The following is a 22,622-nucleotide window of genomic DNA, read 5'->3' on the forward strand; positions in this document are numbered from 1 at the left end:
CACATCTCTCTCTCGCTTCCGACTCAGCACAGCTAGTCAAAGTTTTAAAATCGGAGCTACAGCACAAGGAGCTTCATGGGATTCTCTTCGATATCCTGAATTTATCCTCTATCTTTGATGTAATTTCGTTTATGTTCATCCCTCGATTGCAGAACACTGAAGCCGATTCTTTGGCTAAGCAGTCTCTGTCTCTGCTTTCTCTTGTAATGGACCTTGCCCAACTCTAAGTTTAATTTGATATAGCTTTTGCACAAAAAAAAAGAGTGTTTGGTTAGTATTTTAAAGGGAATATGGATAAGGATAATAGTGTTTGACAAATGGGATAAATAAATTACAAAAAAATGTTGAGAAAAATTGTGGGCTTGCCTAACTAAAACCTTCTTTTAATATATAGAAGACGATAAGTTGATATGACAATGAGCTCTTATGAAAGGAGAACAAAATAATTTTATTTGGGTGACCTTTACGAGAAATGAGAAATTTTATTTTCATATTAAAACGAATCAAATATTGTAAAAATTTTAAAAACTGCTTTTTTAAAACAACAAATGGGATTAAATTTTGTTTTGTTTAAATGTTATAATTAGTATAAGAAAATAATAGATCATGAAAAAAATGTAAAAACTAATGATAGGTCATGAAACACATTATATACATATGAAGGACAAGATTGTGTGGAATGCAAGTGTAACAAAAAGGTCCTGTCAAGGTACGTCTTGTGGCCAAGTTCAGGCATATTGCATCAATGGAAACTGGTGTCCTCCTTCTAGCTTAAGAACGATATGGATACAAATAAAGTCGATGTGAATGAAGCGTACAAATATGTGTGTCATAGACCTTGAGTGCCGGACACATGTCTTGTTTTTATTATTGAGAAGCGAAATGCATACACAAAAAATGTGTCCTAAGCAATGAATTTCTTAAGAAATGTAATCATGCGATTATGAGATTAGACAAGCCACCATACTATAACAACCAAAGTATAATATTCACAATAAACAAACACCACAGTTTCAGCAAATTCTAAATCTAGACATACATACATACATGAACACATGTACAACACAAAAGCATCACAACCCTTGAAGATCAACAGTAATAACCTGAGACGAATCTTCCTTTTCAACAACAAACGTTTTTAGAACCTTAGTAGATGAAGTAGTAATCACTTCAACGGCATAATTTCCATTGTACCCTCTAAACGGAAACGCACCGTTTTGGTCAACATGTCCATTAGCATGAGAAAGCCAATCTTTTTTCACAGCCAAAAACCTTTTGCCAGCTTCATTAACATCTCCTTCTGCATTCACCAAATGAGAGTTGTCTCTGCTCATGAACAATTCCCAAAATCCCCATAACATTATACCTTCGACCGCGGGATGTCCGAAAGCTTCCCACATCATTACTTCTAAATCATCTGCCCTTATGTGCTCATTGACCGAGGATACATCCGTTTCCGTGAACCATATCGGTAAACCGAGGATTCCTAGTTTGTCTAGAGCTGAACATACGATTGGACCTACTGGACTATCAATATGGCCCTGAATCCCGATTCCGCCTACTGGCGCACCCTTTTCTTGCAGGTCAAGAATGAGTTCCGTGTACTTTTCAGGGCAGGATTTTGGGTCACACCCGTCTTCTACATGGTAGTCGTTCACGAACAATGTCGCAGAAGGGTCTAGTTGGTGCGCGGTCTTGAACATGTTGACCCTTATGTCTTTTCCTAGCTTGTCTTGATAGAATGATCCGTGTAACATCTCATTGTTCACGTCGTAATGTTTGAATTTCCCCTTGTACCGATTTAGAAGATCGGTTAGGCGGTTTTGGACCGCGTTATTTAAGTCGGTTTGGTTCATGTTTTGGATCCATTGCTGAACAGTTGCTTGAACTTCCCAAAAGATACAATGTCCTCTTGTTTCTATGTTGTTGCTACTGCACAAGTTTAGCATATCATCTGCGTCTTGGTAATTAAGCTTCCCTTGTTCTGGTTCCGTCCAGTACCATTTCAATTCGTTAGCGAAAACCGCCCAATTAAAGTTCTTCAAGAAGAAATCGACGAAATCTTCGTTATCTATATTTGATCTGCTTATGCAAGTCCCCACCGGGAAGCTGTTTCTTATTTGTCGAACTATAACCGTAGCTCCAGATAATTTGCTAGAATCAACACCAGAAAATTTGAGGATAACATCGCGCTTACGGATCTGCATTTCAAGAAAGTTACTATAAAGTCTCATTACTTTTAACACAAGATATTGAAAGCAGAGTCTTTGTGTAATATACCTTGTCACATTGTCTTTTCAAATGTTTGATTCTCGCAAGTCGATCGACCGGGAAAATCTGCAATCCAGCAACCATTAGATCAATGCCGGAAGAAGGGCCTTGAACATAAACCAAAGCCTTAGATGGCTGCTTCTCGATTCGGAAAGAACCGCCAACTTCATGCCATCTATCATTGTTGATCTCGACTTGTCCTCCGTTTACCCATTGGCCATCGATACCAAGTGCGACATTAACATTTTGTGGACTATTAATGCCATAACCGACTTTGACCCAAACTGATATTTGGTATGTCAAGAAAAGCTTAAGTTTATCAGTGATCATTTGTGCTGGACCCATCCATGTCTGTGTTCGGTTAGTCGCGAGTATATAGCGGCCACTTAGAGGCTCGCGTGGGCCAAGCGAGTCTCTTGCCATCGGAGGAAGGATTCGAGGTGAGCCTTCCGCGACACTTAGCGTGCAGTTCCCTAATGGAAACCAGCCGTTGGTCGTATCATCACTTAAGTGGCTATTTGTGAGTATGTTTACCCCAAATGCAGGATTCTATGAGAAAAAACAACAACGCGGATTCAGACTTCGATTATTTGTTTGCGTTTACAATCTTCAGCAAAAAGATTATTTATGCTAAATTGTGTATTCTTTAGAAATGTTAAATTTGTTTAGAATATTTTGTTCACCTTTAGTTTTACTGCGGTGAAAATGTGATATGGATCTCTGGACTAACCTCAATAGACGGGGGTGGTGAAGGAGGAATTTTCTCGGCGTGTTTCACAGTGAAGCTATTGAGGAGAATATCCGTTCCTGGTGGCGGACCTTCAACGTAAATGACTACCCGCGACGCAGAACCGTTGAGGAGGAACTTCCCTTTTAAATGTACCCACTCTTTGTCTGTTGCCTGCACACTTTTAAGGAACAAAAAGAGAACTACTTCAGCATTTTACCATGATTCATGACTAGGAGATCAAATGTGATACAAAAAATAGTAAAATACTAACGTGGAAATGCCAATGTATTGATCACGTTGATTTGGATTCTGGACCCATAAAGTAGCTTGTACTGTAGCAGTAGTCACATTGTTTCCATAAATACGAACAACCGCGGTTGCCTCATAGGCGCGTTTTCTCTGAACTTTCCCGGTGATCTCTTGTTGAATACCGTTCCAGTTCTGCGTGCGTTCTGTAGCCGAAGCAAAAACTTTCCCGGATTCTGGTACTATCTTTCCATCAGCCATTGAGTCATGCAACACAATCTTGCAGCTTCTCCCAGACCAGTTAGTTAGTCCATCTTCAAAGTTTGGGTTCACTACAATAGTCTCATCTTCAGCAGTAACACGGTCCAGCTTTAAAGCGTAAACATAATTCCAAAAAGGAAAACAAAATGAAAATTTTTTAAACTACTAATACCAGTGTAATCATTTGGAATAGTTAACCTATTGTAACATGTAAAACTCAAAGATAAATGTAACCGCAAAATGCAAACAAACAATCGAGGTCATTTGATTTGATTAATATACATACCTCAAGTTCGCTTTCGCTATGAATGGTAACTGACTGTATGAGGAGATCGATCCCCGGTGACGGGCCTTCCAAATAGAAAACAACTTTTTCTGTTATGCTCGGTAACGAAAACATGCCTTCTAGTGTCACCCACTTCTCCTTGAAGACACAAGCTCTGCAAATTCAAAATCAAATGTTGTTCTATATCTCAACATTACAAAAAAATCATAGAGAAGGCCTTACTTTGCGATAAACTGATAGTTTGTTTGCGATTGTCGGTCTTCGAGCTTCAAGGTGGCCATAACCTCTACCAATCCTTGAACAGGTCCAGACACAGCAACAGTTGCAGAAACTTTATAAGGACAACAAGGTTTCACTCTGCTTGTGATGTCTTGCTCCAAGCCTTGCCAAGTTTCTTTCCGGTTTGTGACAGCTACGTAGGTACCGCACTTTGACGGGTCTAAAACACCGTGAGAGACATTAGACTCAGCGGTGACAACAAAGGCCTCGCAGCAATTCGGATGCCACGAATGCATCCCGGAAGAGAAGTCATGATTCACAATTACATTGGTGCGATCCGAACCAATAATAGATGCTACATTGTTGTTGTTCTGTTTTTCAGGCTGGTCAAGAAATAATTAAACAGAGAAAGGTAAGACTAATGATTCAAAACTTAGAAATGAAGAAAGTGTATGAAAAGATAGACAAAACTTGGCTATGAAGAAAGGAACATATCGAAACCCTAACCTCTTCATTGTCTTTTCTTGAAATCTCCATGCTTTCTCTTAATTTCTTATAGAACAAAACCCAAAAAAGAATCAAACCCAGATCAAATCAAGAGAAATTGGCTAATGGGTAACAGAGAAATTCGAAAAAAACACACAAAGATTCAATCTTTTTAAAAAGGGAAAAGACTAACCTTGTCTGGATTTTGATTTCTGTTCTTATGGATTTTGTTTAAGAAGCAGCAAACTGTGAATCTCTTCATTATATATAGGAGAGACAGAGATCAATTTGTTCTGTGATTCTTGGTGGATTTTTCAAATAGATCGCAAGGATTTAAGTGAACTCCAAGAAAAAACAGCGGGACCAGCTAACCAACCAAACTCTGTTTGAAATTTTAATTCTTTTTTTTTTCTAAACCTCTTAAACCTGAAGAACAGATAAAAAGCGTTTAGTTTTCTGGGTTTTTATGTTGTCTCTTGGAGGTTGTGCTCTGAAAAAAAGACAATAAAAAATATTTAAACACGGCAGACATTATTTAATCTAATTTAATTTAAGGGCTTAATTTTTTTTTTCTTACATTTTTTATTATTTCAATAATTTACTTATATTTCTTATTTTCCTGCAACACAATAGATTATTACATTTTTCTATTTAATTTCCTTCATACCAATATTAGATTATGGGTATTTTCGAAATTTTGGGGTAATCTAAAAAACCAAACATCAACTGAATCAAGAAAAAGAAAAAGTCTAAGCGGACTTATAGTATAATGGACTTATATTTTTCATTTTTTGAATAAAACCCCTAAAACATTAGGACCGGCCAAGTTGTTAGTTTTGTTGATGACTTAAAAGTAAAATCTGGTAACAATTTGCGAGAAAAGAAAGGGTAAAAAGAAGGTAAGAGGTTATCATAAGAACAAAACTTTAAAGATTGGTTTGAGCTCCCAACTTGCTAATTTCTTCTAATTGATTATACTTGGATAGCTTGGATTATAAGCAAACGATTGCTTTGTACTCTAATCATACGAGGAAAGTTAGTTTCAAATTATCTTAATTCAAATGGCTTATATATTAGTACATTGACTCAACCTTTGAAGCTTTATCTCCAAAATGAGTTTTTTTTTGGGTTTAGGTTAACTTTCAAGGAATTATGAGCCGCGGACCCAAGTTTTGCTTAACTCTCATTGATAAATTGATGAGAGTAAAGAACACAAAAGTGTGTTTAGGAAGAATTATAATAGACTCTCATAAAAATATTTATACAAAATACAATCTCTTATATAGAGATGAGATTTCCTAATTTACGATAAATATAAATGTAAATAATATATTTAGAAATAATGGTAAATATCCTAAACTAAGATATTAACAAATATCATGATCTTCTGGTTCCTTCTCGATCTTCATGATTTCCTTATTCTTGTGCTTTTCATCTCGACCGTCGATCTCGGTCGATCTCCGGTTCCTCCAATACCCCCCGGCAAGCTCCTACGTGGTAACACGTGTGAGATTGGACAAATCTTCAGAATAACGGCTTTATACCCGGCCGTCGGGTCATCATCGACGTTTATACCCGATCGTAGGGTTCAAAGCGGCTACAATGCCCAGCCGTTGGGTCATCCACGTTTATACCCGATCGTAGGGTTCAAAGCGGCTACAAAACCCAGCCGTTAGGTCATCAACATTTATACCCGATCGTAGAAATCAAATAATAGAAATAACACCCAAGATTGCGAAGTTCGGATGTAGCTCGCGATGGCGAGACTAAAAGAAACAACTCACAAGGGCGAGTAGTTTAATCATAAAGAGAAGTTAAACTCGCGAGGGCGAGAAAACATCATTGTTCCCGAAACTGATTTTTTTTTTCTTTGCGGAAGCTAACGTAACGGATCCAAAATCCACAGAAAAGATCTTGGCTCTGAGACCATGATAAATTGATGAGAGTAAAGAACACAAAAGTGTTTAGGAAGAATTATAATAGACTCTCATAAACTTAAAGATATAAATTACATTCTCTTATGTAGAGATGAGATTTTCTAATCTAAGATAAATATAAATGTAAATAATATATTTAGAAATAATGGTAAATATCCTAAACTAAGATATTAACAAATATCATGATCTTCTGGATCCTTCTCGATCTTCATGATTTCTTTATTCTTGTGCTTTTCATCTCGACCGTCGATCTCGGTCGATCTCCGGTTCTCCCAATACTCTTCCTCGAAATCCAAGTTTTTCTTGATTCCCTCCCAGTTGAAACTTGAACTAAGGGTACTATAAAGGTCCTAGGAAGCGCCACTAGATTTTACAAAATGAGTTATTTTTCAAGAAAAATAAAATATAAGTAATAAACATCATACAAATAGTCTATCATAGTTGTGTCCATCTTTTACAGATATGTAGGAGTAACAATGCTTTCCTCGACGTGCTAATTTATTTTGGTACTGTTCTTTTAGACGTTTAGATGCTACAACTAGATGCAAAGAAGTCATTTCGATAGACTAGTTGCCTTGTGATGGTGGTAGGTTGTTGTCTAATGGCGCGGCATGCAATGCATGCATCATGTATGATGGCTGTTGTTTTAAGTACGTAATATATCTAGATTCTCTTCTAAGGGCGTAATCCGTGAGTGGTTTCTTATACTTAAGTCTCCTTTCATATCGCGTGATCTGGTGTTTTGCTCTCTTTCTCTAGTACGCCACAAAAAAAAAAAACTTGATGAAGCTAGAGTTAGTTTTGTAAGGTAATAAAATTTAGTTGTTCTCAACTCTTATTATATTATAAGTGAAAATCGGCTTGCTTTGTTTATTTTTGGTTAAACAGTATTCAAGTATGATCAGACGAAGGATAACGTGGTAATTAATCACTAATAAAAGCGGATTTAATTGGTGCACGGTTTTAGATATTTCACCAATATATACCGGATGAGACAGTAGAATCGCGCTCCCAGAGGGCACAACGTATTTCATCTCTGGTATTCTTGGACATGCAATGTGCTCGTGGAGTGAAGCTAGCCATCACGGCTAATTAATCAAAACCATATTAATATTTTGCCCTTACGAAAAAACGATTGTGTCTATTTCGTATGCTTTGAAACAAACATCAAGCATTCTCAAAATAAGATTTACTTGGCCACCGGAGTTTCAATTTTAACATAGTTTTCCCGGGTCCATGAACCATGATTAAGTTTTTTGGCTTAAAAAGTTTTTAAGATCACCTGAGTTAAAAAAAGAAAAGATTTACTTCAGAGAAAGAAAAAAAAAAGTTGATTTGATCAAGATATATGGATTATATATTCTTTTTTAAGTCCGGAAATAAGGTTTAATTAAGAGAAACTACGTCTAATGACCAAAAAAAAAAAGAACAATTATAACTCACCAACTAACAATATATATAATCTTGTGGCTATAATAATCTATGTATTAAGTGTAAAACCGACCAAACTCCCATCATTCACACGACATCTTCTACTCTATTTTCCTTAAAATATCTACCAACACATGGAGTCCTAATGAAGATAGAAAAACTCACTTTAAGAGATTTGATATTTAAAAAACAATTTTTTAAGTCTCTTTGCAAATGTTTATGGTTCCATCTTGTCTAAAGACTAAGCTAAGGTCATTATGACTTTAGAAGTTCAAGTTAATTATTGAAAAGAAAAAAAAAACTAACGGTGATACGTTACAATATGATGGTATCTATTAAGAGTCAGCAAAAAAAAAAAAAAAATTGTCCTTTTGCCTTCTAGTATTAATACTGTATTATGGTGGTTACAACGCTGCATTCAACACCCATCAACTGTCAAGCAGGGAATGACATTTAGAGGAAGCCACTAGGTTATCAACTCTTGTCAAATGTCAACAAAATGTTAAAAACTTTTAAGGAACTGTCAGAAAAATGTAAGGCCCTATGGCCAAAATGTAGTCTAGTAACGAAGTCCACTAATGCATTAGTAACTGTTTAGGGCCTACCAAAATTATTCACTTTTACTCGAATTTGATCTCAACCATACGATTACTAAGATATAGATGTGTATATTACTAAGTCCACTAATGCATTAGTAACTGTTTACTGTCCACTAATGCATTAGTAACTGTTTACTGTCCACTAATGCATTATGCTCTACTGGTTTATATGATCAAATTATATTTGGAAGAGCTGTGACAGGCTCATATGTATTAGATTGAAAGATGTAGATACAGAGAGATTCATGTAGTTTTAGCAATAAAGTATTCTCATTGGATTTAGACACCAGAGAGTTTAAAAGAAAGACCAAACTACTACATATATTTTTGACTCTCTTGAGGACTCTCTCATGGCTCTCAAACTCACTCATGGCTAGTCCGGAAGGGCTTGTATGTCTTGACACTACTTATCAGTCCCGCGATGGATCCAGCCGCAGCTAAGAGCGAGACGATCAAGCAAACATAGCACATCATTTTCAGCGCAATCCATCTAGCAGAGTACTTCTTAATCTTGGTTTGTGCAATGTGCATCTCCACAGGGAAATAAACCGTTAAAGGCCAGAAGGAAGCTGCTCCGATAAGACCCAAGATCGCGTTGAAGAAAGGGAATATCATAGCTACAACAGTGGTTATAACCACATAAGCTGACCTCCACACCAATCTGAAGAGGCTAATGTTGAATTTTCCAAGGAAAGGTACGTTTACTGGATATTCGGAAGTGATGAACTTGTTGTCTGGATAGTTTCTATTGCATTTTTTCTCAACAAACTGGAAAATCGGCTGCGCGAACACCTGAAAATGTTATGGTTTGTTTTCATTAGCTAACTGAGAAAAAGTGTGAAAAAACTGACTTTTCTCTTTTTGGTTTCTGGTTTTACCTGATAGGCACCAATAAGGTGGACAGCAATGCAAGCATTTGCAAAGTCAATGAGCCAAAAGGGCTCGAAAAACCCGAAATCCGTGAGGAAGTCTCCAGGGGCTTTGTTTCCAAATGCAGCATAGCCGATGCATCCACATAAGATGTAGAAAAATGTGGTGGTTGATACTCCAACAAGACTTGCTCTTTTCATGGCTTTGTTCTCAGCTGGGCTAGATCTCAGTGTATCCTGCAAAAATCATAAAACTTTCACCGGTTAGTGATACAAAAATCCAATTCTATTTTTCGTTAACCAATAAGTTTTGGGCCTAGGTCCATAAATTTCCTCGGGTTAGAGACCAGAACTAAGTCAGTCCCCTTCCCATCGGCCATCGGTGACCTTCCCGGCTGATCCACATTTCTTACACTTAGATTCAAAAAAATTTATTGGTTAATTTGCAAGACTATTCTTATCAAACTGTCGCTACCTAGTCGACATATACACTATGGCACCAAATACCGTACACTACAAGTCATTAAATGGTGAAAGCTACGATCATTTAGAGACAAAAATTATGAGTTGTTGTGTCAACTCAATAAGCTAACTCTGTTGATAAGAATATCATATCATTGTTTGTTGTGGAGAAGAGATTGACAATATCTTTGAATGTGACTCTTTGTCCTTAATAAGCACATGTTTTACCTTTAAGCTAAAAGACAGATTCTTTACTTTTTGACTCTTTTGGGTAAAACAAAAAAAATAAAATAAAAAGTGGTCCATAGGGAATCGATTGTCGCTGTCAATAATCTCTAACCACAATTCTATTAAGAGGTTCATATTCAAAGCTAATAAGACTCGAAAGGAAATTGATTGAGATAACTTGCCTGAATCTCGATGAGAACCGTGGCGTAAGCATAGGCGAACGCTATGTCCCCAACCGCTTGAAACGATCTCCATATCTTCTGAGTTGCGGTTACATCAACTCCAACCGCAGTCCCCGTCATACTCGTCTTACCCACTTTCCCACCTTTTTCATATTGTAACATATCAACCGTTAGTTATGTAATTGTTCTTATGACTCTTAACAGTAGATAAATTGGTGTGTAACTAAATCATGTCAAGATTGTTACAACTTTTGATATATGTACTTTAAAAATACAAATGAATAGCCATTTGTTAAAAATGGTGATTATGCAACGAATCAAAACTTTTAGGAATTGTATGTACCTGCGACGGTCGCGATGGCTAGACCAATTCCAATAGTTGCATAAGTGAAGGACATGACCGCGGCCATAATGGAAAGAAAAGAGAGCTTGTGAAAATTCGGGATCTGGCTAAGAATAACCTGAATGATCCCAAAAACCGCCATATACGGATAATTCGATATAGTACAATCCGCTTTGTGCCCTTTATCGTGGAAACAATTCGATTTCCCAACCGCTCTGTCCAAACACCATATCAAACCAGATCAATATTTTTTCACTAGCACATATGGCAAGAAAAATTTTAACTGTAAATTTTGTAACGGTTATAAAGTAATAACATATACACATTGTAGTTGACTTACACCAAACTAATAGAAGCAGTGATGGTGTAACCAACAGTGACCCCAATCAGATTCCCATATTGTGCCACTCCACAGAGCTGCACTTTCCTACCACCTGTCATATGTACAATAATTGCAAAAGTATTCTTTATTTATTAATTTCTTCTGTTTTTAAGTTATTAATTAATTTTCCGTTTCATAAAGAAAACACAAAACACTCCACGGAACTATGTATAATATATCTATTTGTTTTCTCCATCAACATCCAACACCAACAATAATGCTAATACTACAAAAATCGTTGCCTCATATGTCAAAATATTCTTCAATTTCTGATTTCCTTGGTTTTTACAATTTTGGATCATTATAAACAGTCCAAACTTAAATTAGTAAATTTAGTTTGACAACCAGCTAAAGAAATTATTGATTGATTAAGCTAAAGTTTCAGCCTAATTAATTATTTCAGCCAAAAAAAAATATTTTAGTATAATTATGTTCGTACCCAACCGCATCTAATTACCTATGTAAACAATATTCCCCAAAATTGGCTTGTATAAGCTAATCTAATAAAGTTGTTGACAAAAAAAAAAAAACAATTATTTCGAATTATTGGAAATAATTGCCTATATCCTTTTGAAAAGTTTTAATTATTTCAGCAACCATAGACCATAGTGTATCCGACAAAAAAATGACCAAAGTGTATTATTGGGAATTAAATGGACGGTTACCAAAGTTTTATATTTAGTCAAAATATTTAAAACTTTTCAAAAGGATATAGGCAATTTGTGGAAATAAGAATCCACAGTTTTTCTTATGAAACCAAAATTGCAGGGATTTAAAGGAAACACAGAAAATAAGAAAAATTCGTTTATTACATCTACAATCCTATCCACAAACAATCGGTTGCACAAATCTCGAATTTCTAATGTTACCAAACATAACATATGGTGTAGTATTTTTTTTTTTAATAATAATAGAGGCCACAAAAACAAACAATTTTTTTAAGCAAAAGATAACCAAGCATCATAAATTTCATAAATCATCTCAATTTTTTAAATATCAATGAGTATCTCATAAACACCAAATTTGTTGTATAATTGATGCAAAACAGTACTGTTGCTTTTGATCGACATCAATCTTTAATAATTATTTAATTTTGCTTTTCTAACCTCAATAATACTTCCGACAAACGTCATCCTAAACTAAATACTACCCCAAGTGCAGTATCTAATAAAACACAACCATACCTTAAACCAAAAAAAAAAACTTTTTCACAAAAATGAAAATTTCGTAAAGAACCCTTTTTGACAAAAAAAAAATGGTTTACAAAGTGTTGGTTTTTTTCTAATTCTACTTCACAAGAAAACAAAAGATAGAGAATCTTTTGAAGTCATGGTAATAAATTGGTGTAAACAAAGTCAAGTGTTTTGTTTCTGCTTTATGACATATGAAAATTTTCATATTTTGATATTAATAAAAATATTAAAGTTGGTGTAAAAAGTGACGATTTTATTTTACTTTACAAGAAAAAAAAAGAAAAACATACCGAGGTAAGATCGAACAACGTCCATGTAAGTGTAGTTCCGTTTTCCGGTGACGGGATCCGGCGCACGGTAGCAATCGGCGAGCATGGTGGAGGTGAAGTAAGTAATGAACGAGAAAATGAGCAAAATCGCAGTCCCTGCGATCCAACCAAGCTGAGCTATAGCCCATGCTAAAGACAACACTCCGGAGCCTATCACCGCCGTGATAATATGCGCACTCGCCGTAAGCCACGTCCCTGTACGCTTCTCTCGACCGTCTTCATCGACGTTCTTTGTCGGGTCAGACACCGTGTAGGCGTCGCCGGATTCCGCCGTGGAGTGGTTGTGTTCTTCTGTGTTGAAACTCTTCATGGTGATGAGAGAAAGAGAGCCAAAGAACAAGAAAGAGAAAGATGAGAAGAAGATAAAATAAATGTTTTAAGTCAGAGAGAGAGTAAATGAAGAAGTCTAATTATAGTCAACAGATTTTGTGTTTACATAATATCATATATATAGACATACTTGTATATGTATATAATGAAGTTTTTAGCATATATGCCAACAAGACGTATACGTAAGATACGTGTTCGATTTTTAACTTTTATTGTTGAATGTTTTATTTAATAGTATAGTTTCGGCTTGGGATAATGGGATGTGTATATTTGCTTTTGGAGTAGACTTAGAGACCACCTATGGGGGGACGATTTTAATGTTCAGATTCTGTAATAATTATTCTTTTTTTTTTTTATTATTCTGAATGTTAATTTTGAGTGAATTATAGAAAGATATTTCATATTTGGATGTATTAATAATGATGAATCTTTTTTGTAACTATAAACTATAATATTTTTATCATATAATGTAGAAAGAATCTTCAAATATTATAATTTCCTATTGAAAAAAAATTCAAAGATACACTTCTAAGAACTTGTAAAACTAATTTATAGTGTTCTAAATAAAAGTTATTTACTCCCTAAATTCATAAAACACATTATAATTTTCTTAAATTGTTAAAATGTAAAATATATCTTGATAAACAAGTTATACTAAAAATGTTTTAATAAAATTCATAGTATTTTTTGTTAAAGTATAAAATTCATAGTTCTGTATTTGATATATGGGTTAAATATTAATCTATATACCCAGAAGATCTAAAAATTAAGAATATACCTATAGTTTTTATATTATTAGTTATATCTCCTCAACTTTTGTAAGTTAGACAAAAATACTTCTCCACATATAAAAAATTAGTTAAAAATATAATAAAATAGTTATCGACGTTTGTTATCTGATTTTGAATAGATTGTCCATCAAATATCTGAGTAAGAATATATGATGAGTTAGATGGTTATCTATTAGTTTAAAAATATATATATATATATATCAATAAATTTATAAATATATCATGTTAAATCATATTGTATCGCGATAAGTTTATAATTTATGTGAAAAATTTATATTATCATAGATAATATTTATGTAAGATAGTTGATATATAGATAATATTTATATTAACGTGTAATTTATATAAAATATTCACCGATAATAATGAATAACAATGTTAATTAACATGATAACAATAAAAATAACAGGTTTTTTATTCTAGTTTTGCTCATCGACAAGGCAAACGGAGAAAACACTAACGCTTATAACATCATAACATAATTAGGTTTTTTGGCCGCCGCGGTCAAATCTACAATTATCGCAGCTCCTCCATCTCCATCTTCGTGTCAACTCACCACTCCATTTGATCTAACTTCACGAAATTGTCTCTTTCTCTGACTTATTTACCGTAATCATCATCACCACCAATATAATCATTACCACATCTTCACAAACATTAACACTTACAATCATTTTTGCCACTTAACCATCGCTCTTGCCAGAAAACTTAGCCACATACAATCATCTTCATCGTCATCGCCTCAGAGCCCTTCTCGACCACCGTCAACTTCTCTGGAGATGTGTTATGGAAAGAGAGAAAAGAAAAGATGAGAGATTATAATTAAAAAAAAAAAAGATACAGAGATAATAAAGTAACTTCATCAGCTCTATTACTATAGAAACAGTGATCAATTCGTCCACCTAATTTTTCAGTCTTCAGTGGTAAGATATTGCTATTATCCTTTGATATATTGATAAAAGCGGATTTGAACATTTTAACCATTGTTCTTCTATGTTTTTATTTAGAGCAAAATGATAGTTTGTTGGCATTAGATGATACTTACTTTTGAGTTTACATATTTCTAATGGGTGAAGCCAAAACAGAATGACAATATTCTTGAACTCTAATGAATTCCAAATTTGGATACACAAAATCTCTATGGTTTGGTTATCCAACAAGTTGAAGATCATCAAAATTGGCATTACGGATTAAAATTTATGGACAATGGAAGACGGCAAATAAAAATGAACAAAGGTAAAAAATTTAGATGTATTAAACCATTTAACAATTTAATTTGATGTAATATAATTTCTTAATGAGGTAACATCGGTATGATATTTGATACTACAATCGGGCCAAGAGAGTCTAATAACCCCGATAGAAATCGGGTCTACAAGAAGCCATCTTACTGAATGGTCTCCATATATATATTTCATTTTTTTGGAGAGAATAAGTAAAAAAATTGAAATACAGTACATCTTATGTAATAGAAATATTGAATGTTAATATATCAAGAATAAGATAACCAAATACTTTCGCATCGATTATCAATTTTCATAAATCTTAAAATCATGAATTATTCTGAATTCTCATAAACTCATTCTTAAAAGAATAATAGAAATCATGCTGGAACTCTCTTTCTCTTTCTGTTTTCTCATAGTAGTTAGGATTTAGTTTTTTGTATTTCTACTTGGTCAAACATAATTACATAACTAATTTTTTCAAACGGCTTATGTTGTATTCTTACAGCTAACAAATCCTTGAGTCTTTCAGCTATTCGAGAGAATCACTTAAGAGTAATGTATTAAACACACGATTCAGTAGATACTTATTTACGCATCTTGGAAGGACGAGAGTAGCTACTTATTTACCATAAATAATTTTGATTTATTTGACCTTCAAATTTTGGTTTCAATGTTCTAACAAAATAAAATTAAGAAAATACTAAAACAAAAAGTTTGAGTTTGATGAAGAGTAAACGTGTGTTGACTGAAACAAAAAGTAAAAAGGTGAAAAACGGATGAAGGGTAAAAGCGTAAACTTATGTTTTGGCTATTTCCTACAAGAGATTACTTTATCTTATAAAGGTTTATCATGCTCAATCAGGTCAAATAATGTAAATGCACTTTGCTAGTAAAAATGTTAGACCGTTACATAGATCCCATCGTCCCTTAATTTATTTATATTCATGTTGCTTCTTTGGAAACAAATGGTGAATTATTACTTGTTAAATATCACTAGAAGATACTATAAATAGAAAGAACAAGCGAGTTGAAATATCATCTTTATTCTTTATTAACAATCAATAGTAGTTCGGTTTAACTAGTTGTTTCAATTACGAAAAAAACATTATAAAACAAATAATTTATCCAGATACGAAAAAACTTATTTTTTTTCTCATAAATGTTACCATATTATACGAACTAAAAATTACAAGGTTCACTGTTACAAAAGTGGAAGCTTCCACAAGCACACAACATACACCATCAGATTATCTAATGGTTACGATAATCATACTACACAAGTGTACAAAAACATCTAAAGATTTCACCTCTCCGTGAAATTCTGGAAATGATCTGCCAAAAAAAATTCCAAAGATCACTTCCCATTATTCAACGTCGTTTTTGTTGTTTGCATCAAAACAGAGTACCTAAACATCATCTTCAAAAAACCAATTTTGAAGTTGGTGAATCTTCCAAGAAATAGACGTTGGGGAATCTTCTATGAGAATAGAAATGAATGAATCTCCCAAGCATAAGTATTATGGAGATATTAAAAAGGAAATTGTTAGCAGTAATCACAAGAAGTTTTACGAGCCTAATACCGAGGGATTCTGAAACCTCTAAAGAAAAGATAAGTCTGAACACTCTGCGAAAAAACTTATTTATAGAAAAACATTGAACTAAAAGCATAATAAAGAATCAAATTGTGAGTAAGCGAATTGGGAAACCAATAATTAAAACCATTTATAGTTTTCTCTAGAGACTTCTCATTTTTCACCTAGAACACGTTTGAAAAGACAAGTTGTCTCTAGTTTTTAATTAAACACTTTCAACGAATGAGCAATAAATCATTGAAATTGTATAAGAAAGAGACCCATCGTCTTATTGCTGTGATTTATATTCATGATGCTGTTTAGAAAACAAATGGTGATTAATTACTTGTCAAATGAGAAGAAGAAGAAGAAGAAAATTTGATTTGAAATTTCATCTCTATTAACAAATTACAATCAATAGTAGTTCGGCTTAACTAGTTTCAATAACTTTTTTAAACAATAATTATCAAAATATATGCCGAACGAAAAACAACTTACTTTTAGAGAAACATTGTACTAAAATTCTAATAAAAAAGCGAATTGGGAAACCAATAATTAGCATCATTTATAGTTTTCTCAAGAGATTTCTCCTTTTTTCACATAGCTCTAATACGTTTGAAGAGACAAGTTGTTTCAATTGTTCAGTGAAACTCTTTTCAACAAATGAACAAAAAATCATTGAAATCGTATAGAAAATGGCTGAAATATTTTTGATTGGTCAAAGGCTGATTTATTTTTATAATGATTCGTATGCGAAAGTTTGACTTCTTTGTCTACATTTACGTATTAGGTATACTCACATATTCATATGGTTTTCATTTATTTATAATCGATACTTTCTAGAAAGATTCGAAACCTAATTAAGAAAAAAAAAGCTTTAATAAGCAATAATGGCACTTAATGAATCTTTCAACAAATGGCATATGAAGACAGGTGCCTTATGTAACGTCTCAGTATCTGAGGTTCTTTGCCTAAAAAATCAAAACTTGTGGTGGTGAATCTTCACTTAACGCATAATTGTACACCAAAAGCTATTAGGTACATGCAAGATAATTAAGCCTAATTAATTAAAATATTTAGGCTTGATAACATGATTTATTTTATACTCCCTCCGTTTCGTTTTAGTTGTCGTTTAAGGTTTTCTCACACAAATTAAAAAAAAACATTAAATTTTCTGTTTTACCCTTTATTAATATATTTTATAAAAAAATTCATTAGCCGAAACATTAAAACAGTAAGGATAAAACTGGAATTTTCACCAAACATTTGCATCGAAAACTTAAAACGACAACTATAATGAAACAAATTTTTAATTCTAAAACGACAACTAAAACGAAACGGAAAGAGTATTATTTGAAAAAAAGTAATGGTCGAGAAGAATGTTTTACTTGATCTCACGAGTTGCCTCGTATTTGAAAATTCTTCGTATTTGAAAATGGTTCTGAAAGAAACATTAATATTAATATGTGTATGTTGACTATGTACACGGATGGATGTGGATGTCGGATTCACACACTCAAGTATTTTTGTTAAGTGGGAAAGATTATTCTTGAGGGACAAAATGAATATATAAAAAACTTGTAAATTGATACGAAAATTGCTATATTATTTCTCTCTCGAGAGGAAGATCCCCTTTACATGGCCATCGGCCTTTATATTTATACACCGATAAACGACATTAAAATGAGTAATTAAGCACAATTATTTCTTCTTAAATGTGTCCGTTTTGATTCTCCGGCTTTAATGCTCAACGTTTGAATTTGAGTTGACTCTGATCTTCATGGGCCTCGCCTCTTTCGGCCCAAGTGTCCGTAAACCGACTTTCCCGTGTCTTCTTACACCGAACTTGTGTCACAGTGTAATCACTTCGGATTCTCGAAATGGTGACAACCACTTCGACCGTCCCTTCGGCTCACGGGCCCAATGGGCTTCATCCTTTATGGGCCATTATCTTGATCACGTGGCAATCTTTGGTTGGTCTCGTACTTCTGGTGCGGGATCCGACACCAACAATTAGCCCCCCAAGTTCTTCGAAGTGCTATTCCAGTTCGGAGGACTTTAAATGCTCAAGTGGCCAAAGATTGCGCTCGAGAATCTTTCTGATTTCCCGCCGAAAATCCCATCACTCCTTTAATTTTGGCACTATCCATTTTTAACCGAGTGACATCTGTCATCATTATGACCGTATATTGATTAATTACTATTAAAACGGGAAAAACCTTCCCACTTCCCACACGACTTCCGAGGCGGTTTCATCATTAGCTTGAGGTAACTTCTTTTCACCATTACTCTCTTCTTTTACTTTTGTACTTTAATCAAAACCTCTCTCTTCGTTCCTTCACAAAAACCCTTCTTCGCCGGATCTTGAATTTTTCTTTCTTCCCAATGACTTCTGATTCCGATAGACCCGAGTCTCCGTCTTTTGACGAGAGGCGTTCTAGTAACGACGAGTGCACCCGCCCTGGTGACATTGCCGGTCCGCACTATAGGTCCACTTGTACTCTTCAATCCCTCGAGCGATTGAGAGAGCTTTGCCGGATTCCGCCGGAAATTATGGCGGAAGCACAAATAGCTTCCCCCACAGAATCCCCAGAGAACCATCGCGATGGTTACTTCTGTGTGTATGAGATTTATTTCAAGGGTTGCGGGCTTACCTTTCCTCTTCCCGAAGCCCTAATTTTATACCTTGCGGCTCTTGAAATCGCTCTTCCTCAATTAACCCCCAATCTTCTCCGTACAATTCTTGGAATTATAACAATCGCGGCGGAGGCCGGTTATGTTATCGGAGTTGCTGAACTGAATGAGCTTCTGAGTGTGAGAAGTTCATCGAAGAAAACGGGATATTTCTCAGCATATCCTAATGCCAACAGGAACATCATTTCACATCTTCCGAACAAGGATGAAAATTGGCATCATCCTTGGTTTCTAATTAAGAAAACCCCCGCTTCGATTGGAAATCTCGCTGATTTTCTCCCTTCGAAGTGGTCTGCGAAACCCGGTAGTGATTAGGTTGCCCGTATCTTTCCCGGTTGTTTCTTTATCTTTATTGACTAACACCGTTGTTTCATTTCGCAGCTTTCATTGCTTCCAACCTCCCATCTGAAGAGTTCATCGAATTCTTCAAAATAATTCTTGAAGGGGAAACCCTTTGGAATTCCTTCACTCTTGAACGATTCCTGGAAGCTAACCACAGACTCAGGATGAGTCCGCCTGGTCATCTTCACCAAATTCCTCCCCCTCCCTCAACTCAAGGAATGTCATCTCGGGCCCTTGCGGCCAAGCGTAAGTTGCTTTCCAAGCCGATGGCTGAGGCTTGCGAGGAGAAGAAGAAGTTCCTCGCGACTTCCATAGACAAGAAGGACTACAGTAGAACCTTGCTGGTTGATGATGGCAGCACCGAGGGAGCTCGATCTGTCGCTTCCTTCAGATTAACTCCTCGTCGCGATCGTCGCGACTCGCGTTCTCCTCGGAGGGTTCAATCTCCTCGCCGCGATTCACCTCGTCCTTCCCGAGATGATTTTAGTAACGAGCCGATTAAGAACTTGGTTCGCCGGAAGAGAGACAAGTCTTCTCGCAGCGATTCTTCTCCGCAGAGGGAAAAGTCGAGGGCCCGGACTGACCGCTCACCTCGATCATCCCCTCCTCCTGAACCAATGGGTCCTCCACGCCCGGTTGATATGTCTTCCTCCTCCCAGCCTGATAGTGGAAAGACTGCTCGGAGTGCGTCTCCGAAAAAGGGAGATTCTGAATCTCGAGATGCTCCTTCGAGGCTGAAGCCTGCTCTTGTACCTCAAGTCAAATCGCTTTCAGGTTCGGTGACTTACACACACTTAAACTTTTTGTCTTTATTAAGATTTTTACAACCCTTCCTTCTTCGCAGCTATGGAGAAAGAGGGCAGCGTCTTCCGATGCTTCAAGACCCGATCGGGTTCGATCTTGCCAGACTTTGACAAATGGCGCCCTGCGATTCGTGAACGTTATTTGCTTCACGCGCATCACTCTTCTCGGGTCTGTTCCGCTTTCTTTTGTGTATATTTTTTATTGTATTGCCATTCTGCGAACTGACTCGTCATCCCGGGTTCATGTATAACGCCAGGCTCAAAGCGAATTTAACGACATGATCGAACATTACGAAGGGTTGGTCATTGGACGGGAGAAGGAGATCGACATGTGGAAGAAGAAATTCTCAGCGCTTGAGGCTGACCTCAACTCTTCTGCTGGCTCTAAGCACGATTTGGAGGATAAGGTCGATAGGTTAACGTCGGAGTTGGCGCAGGTAAAGGGGGAACTGCAAGACTACTATGACCGGAATTACAAACTCCAGGACGAACTGTCTGGTGTTCAGGGTAGACTTCACGAATCCGAATCAGCCGCCGACACCCTGAACAACCAACTTATCGAGCTCGACGCGAAGTACAAGGCGCTAGCCAAGTTGCGTGATTCTGAGTTGGCAAGGTCGGCATCGAAGGCCAGAAAGGAGGTTAAGGGACGCGGGATGGAATTGATCCAAGGGGCCATTCACTTCATGCAAACCGAGAAAGCTAGGTCGGACTTAGAGTCAGACATCAAGGAGCACGAAAGCAACTTGATTCTGCTGGACCAAATCCACGAAGCAGATTTCTCCGAGGAGCAAGAAAGGACCGAGCTGTCGACTAACCTTTCTAAGAAACGGAGTCGCTTAGCAGCTCTTCCCACTTCGACCTTTAACCCGCTTGACTTCGAGGCTTTCTTTACTGAATCACCTCCTATCAGTGAATCGGGTTTAGACTGGGCAGGTAACGCTTGGTTCCTGTGGCTTACCTTTTTCTTACCTTGTACCTTTGATTGACTGGAATCATTATTTCTAGGTTCAAGTGAGACGGAAAACGTTGTCCCGCCCGCAGCTCCAATGGTACCAAAGGTCACTCCGGAGGTTGGTTGTACCGCGGAGGGTGGTCAAGGAGCTTCATCTGATCAAGCAGCTGCCAAGGACGCGAATGAAGCTTCGACTGTTGAGCCGGATTCCGAGGTGGCTGCTGCTCCGTAGTGGCTGTGTCCACTTTAAATTGGGAACTGTCCCTTTATTTTTAAGACTTAATTTCAAACTTGTCTTTGCCTAAGGAGGCTTTATTATTTTCTTTTGAACAAAATATTTGCCTGAGGAGGCTTTTAAACCTTTCTTAGGTTGTGGCCCAAGGGGGTCTGGTTAAAATTATATGCGGGTTTGCAAAGTCCGCTTTTAACCTTTTGTGGCCTTGTGGCAATGCTTTCGAGATTTTTAGGCTGATCAGACCTTTCTCTTTAGAATGCGAGAGCTGAGCTCGGCTTAAAGCGAGTTCCCCACTTCGGGTTTAGTCAACTCGGTAAATTTGTCAGGCTTGGGCCCTAGAAACTTTTGCAATCAATGCGACGGTTGCTCTTTCCCTTCTTAAAGAGAACGGCTCGTCTTTTAATGTAATAATTGCCTTTTTCTCGATTTTCCAAAAGTGGCTTAACCCACTCGAAAACGCTACCATTAATGGATTTATGGTTCCAAGACAATCCCTAAATCATTATAAATAAAGGCTTACCTACCTCTAGGCTTTATTAAACATGACTATAGAATCTCACTTGAAAAATATTTTAAGGATGGAAAACGAAGAAGTAGCCCCCATCGCTCCCGGCAGCCCACTTTTCTTGTCCGGCGACGGATTTGAACCGGCTGGCGTTCTCTTTCCTCACGCCGTCTTTCACTTCCCTTCAAAGGAGAAGAAAGAGGCTTGCGACTTCATCGACAAGGTAAATATTTAAAGCTTTTTGACTTAAAAACTTTTTGTTTTGCCTTATTCACCCATTTTCATGCTAGGTCGCCGACAAGCACCGTCGCTTGTGTGAAGAGAGGCAGCGGCTGGGACTCAAAAGGCAGACGCTCGAGGCTCGCATCGCCCGGGTGGAAAGGAAGATACGGGCCCTGGAGAGCGATCCCTTTCAATGGGAGTGGCGGAACTTTGACTCCGTTGCTGAGATCCCGAAGATGCTTCGGATGTATCTCCGCGCTAGAGGAGTCCCGGGTCCTGTGAACGCCCCTGTCTGCGCCGTTTCGTCCGACAGTGAAGAGGAAGAGGACTTGGAGGAGGAGGCCAACGACTGCCGGAAACGCGTTCGGGATCGTTCCGAAGTGGATGTCACGAACAAGGCGTCCACTTCGGGAACTAAATCGGCGATGAAGGAGCCTGTTCCTGAGCCTCTCCCATAAATGTTCTTTAATTTCTTCACTTTCTTCTTTCTTTTT

The 22,622-nt window shown here is 36.6% G+C and overlaps 2 protein-coding genes across 2 annotated transcripts; both read right to left on the reverse strand.

Annotated features, from left to right (window-relative positions):
• Positions 1–843: 843 nt before the first annotated feature.
• Positions 844–4,969, reverse strand: LOC9322760 (endo-1,4-beta-xylanase A). Its single transcript, XM_021009926.1, has 8 exons — positions 4,693–4,969; positions 4,521–4,565; positions 4,017–4,396; positions 3,795–3,948; positions 3,273–3,616; positions 3,002–3,179; positions 2,281–2,820; positions 844–2,201 (listed from the first exon to the last, which is right to left on the reverse strand). The coding sequence occupies exons 1-8, from the start codon at positions 4,759–4,761 to the stop codon at positions 1,074–1,076; spliced, it is 2,838 nt and encodes a 945-aa protein (XP_020865585.1). The 5' UTR covers positions 4,762–4,969; the 3' UTR covers positions 844–1,073.
• Positions 4,970–8,648: 3,679 nt separating this feature from the next.
• On the reverse strand, positions 8,649–12,999 carry LOC9324281 (amino acid permease 1). The gene is made up of 6 exons (XM_002888172.2): positions 12,416–12,999; positions 10,891–10,984; positions 10,551–10,765; positions 10,208–10,350; positions 9,345–9,572; positions 8,649–9,258 (listed from the first exon to the last, which is right to left on the reverse strand). Exons 1-6 carry the CDS (start codon positions 12,762–12,764, stop codon positions 8,830–8,832), a joined length of 1,458 nt encoding a protein of 485 aa, XP_002888218.1. The 5' UTR covers positions 12,765–12,999; the 3' UTR covers positions 8,649–8,829.
• Positions 13,000–22,622: the final 9,623 nt, after the last annotated feature.

Source organism: Arabidopsis lyrata, assembly GCF_000004255.2.
Source record: "Arabidopsis lyrata subsp. lyrata unplaced genomic scaffold ARALYscaffold_2, whole genome shotgun sequence".
NCBI lineage: Eukaryota > Viridiplantae > Streptophyta > Magnoliopsida > Brassicales > Brassicaceae > Arabidopsis > Arabidopsis lyrata.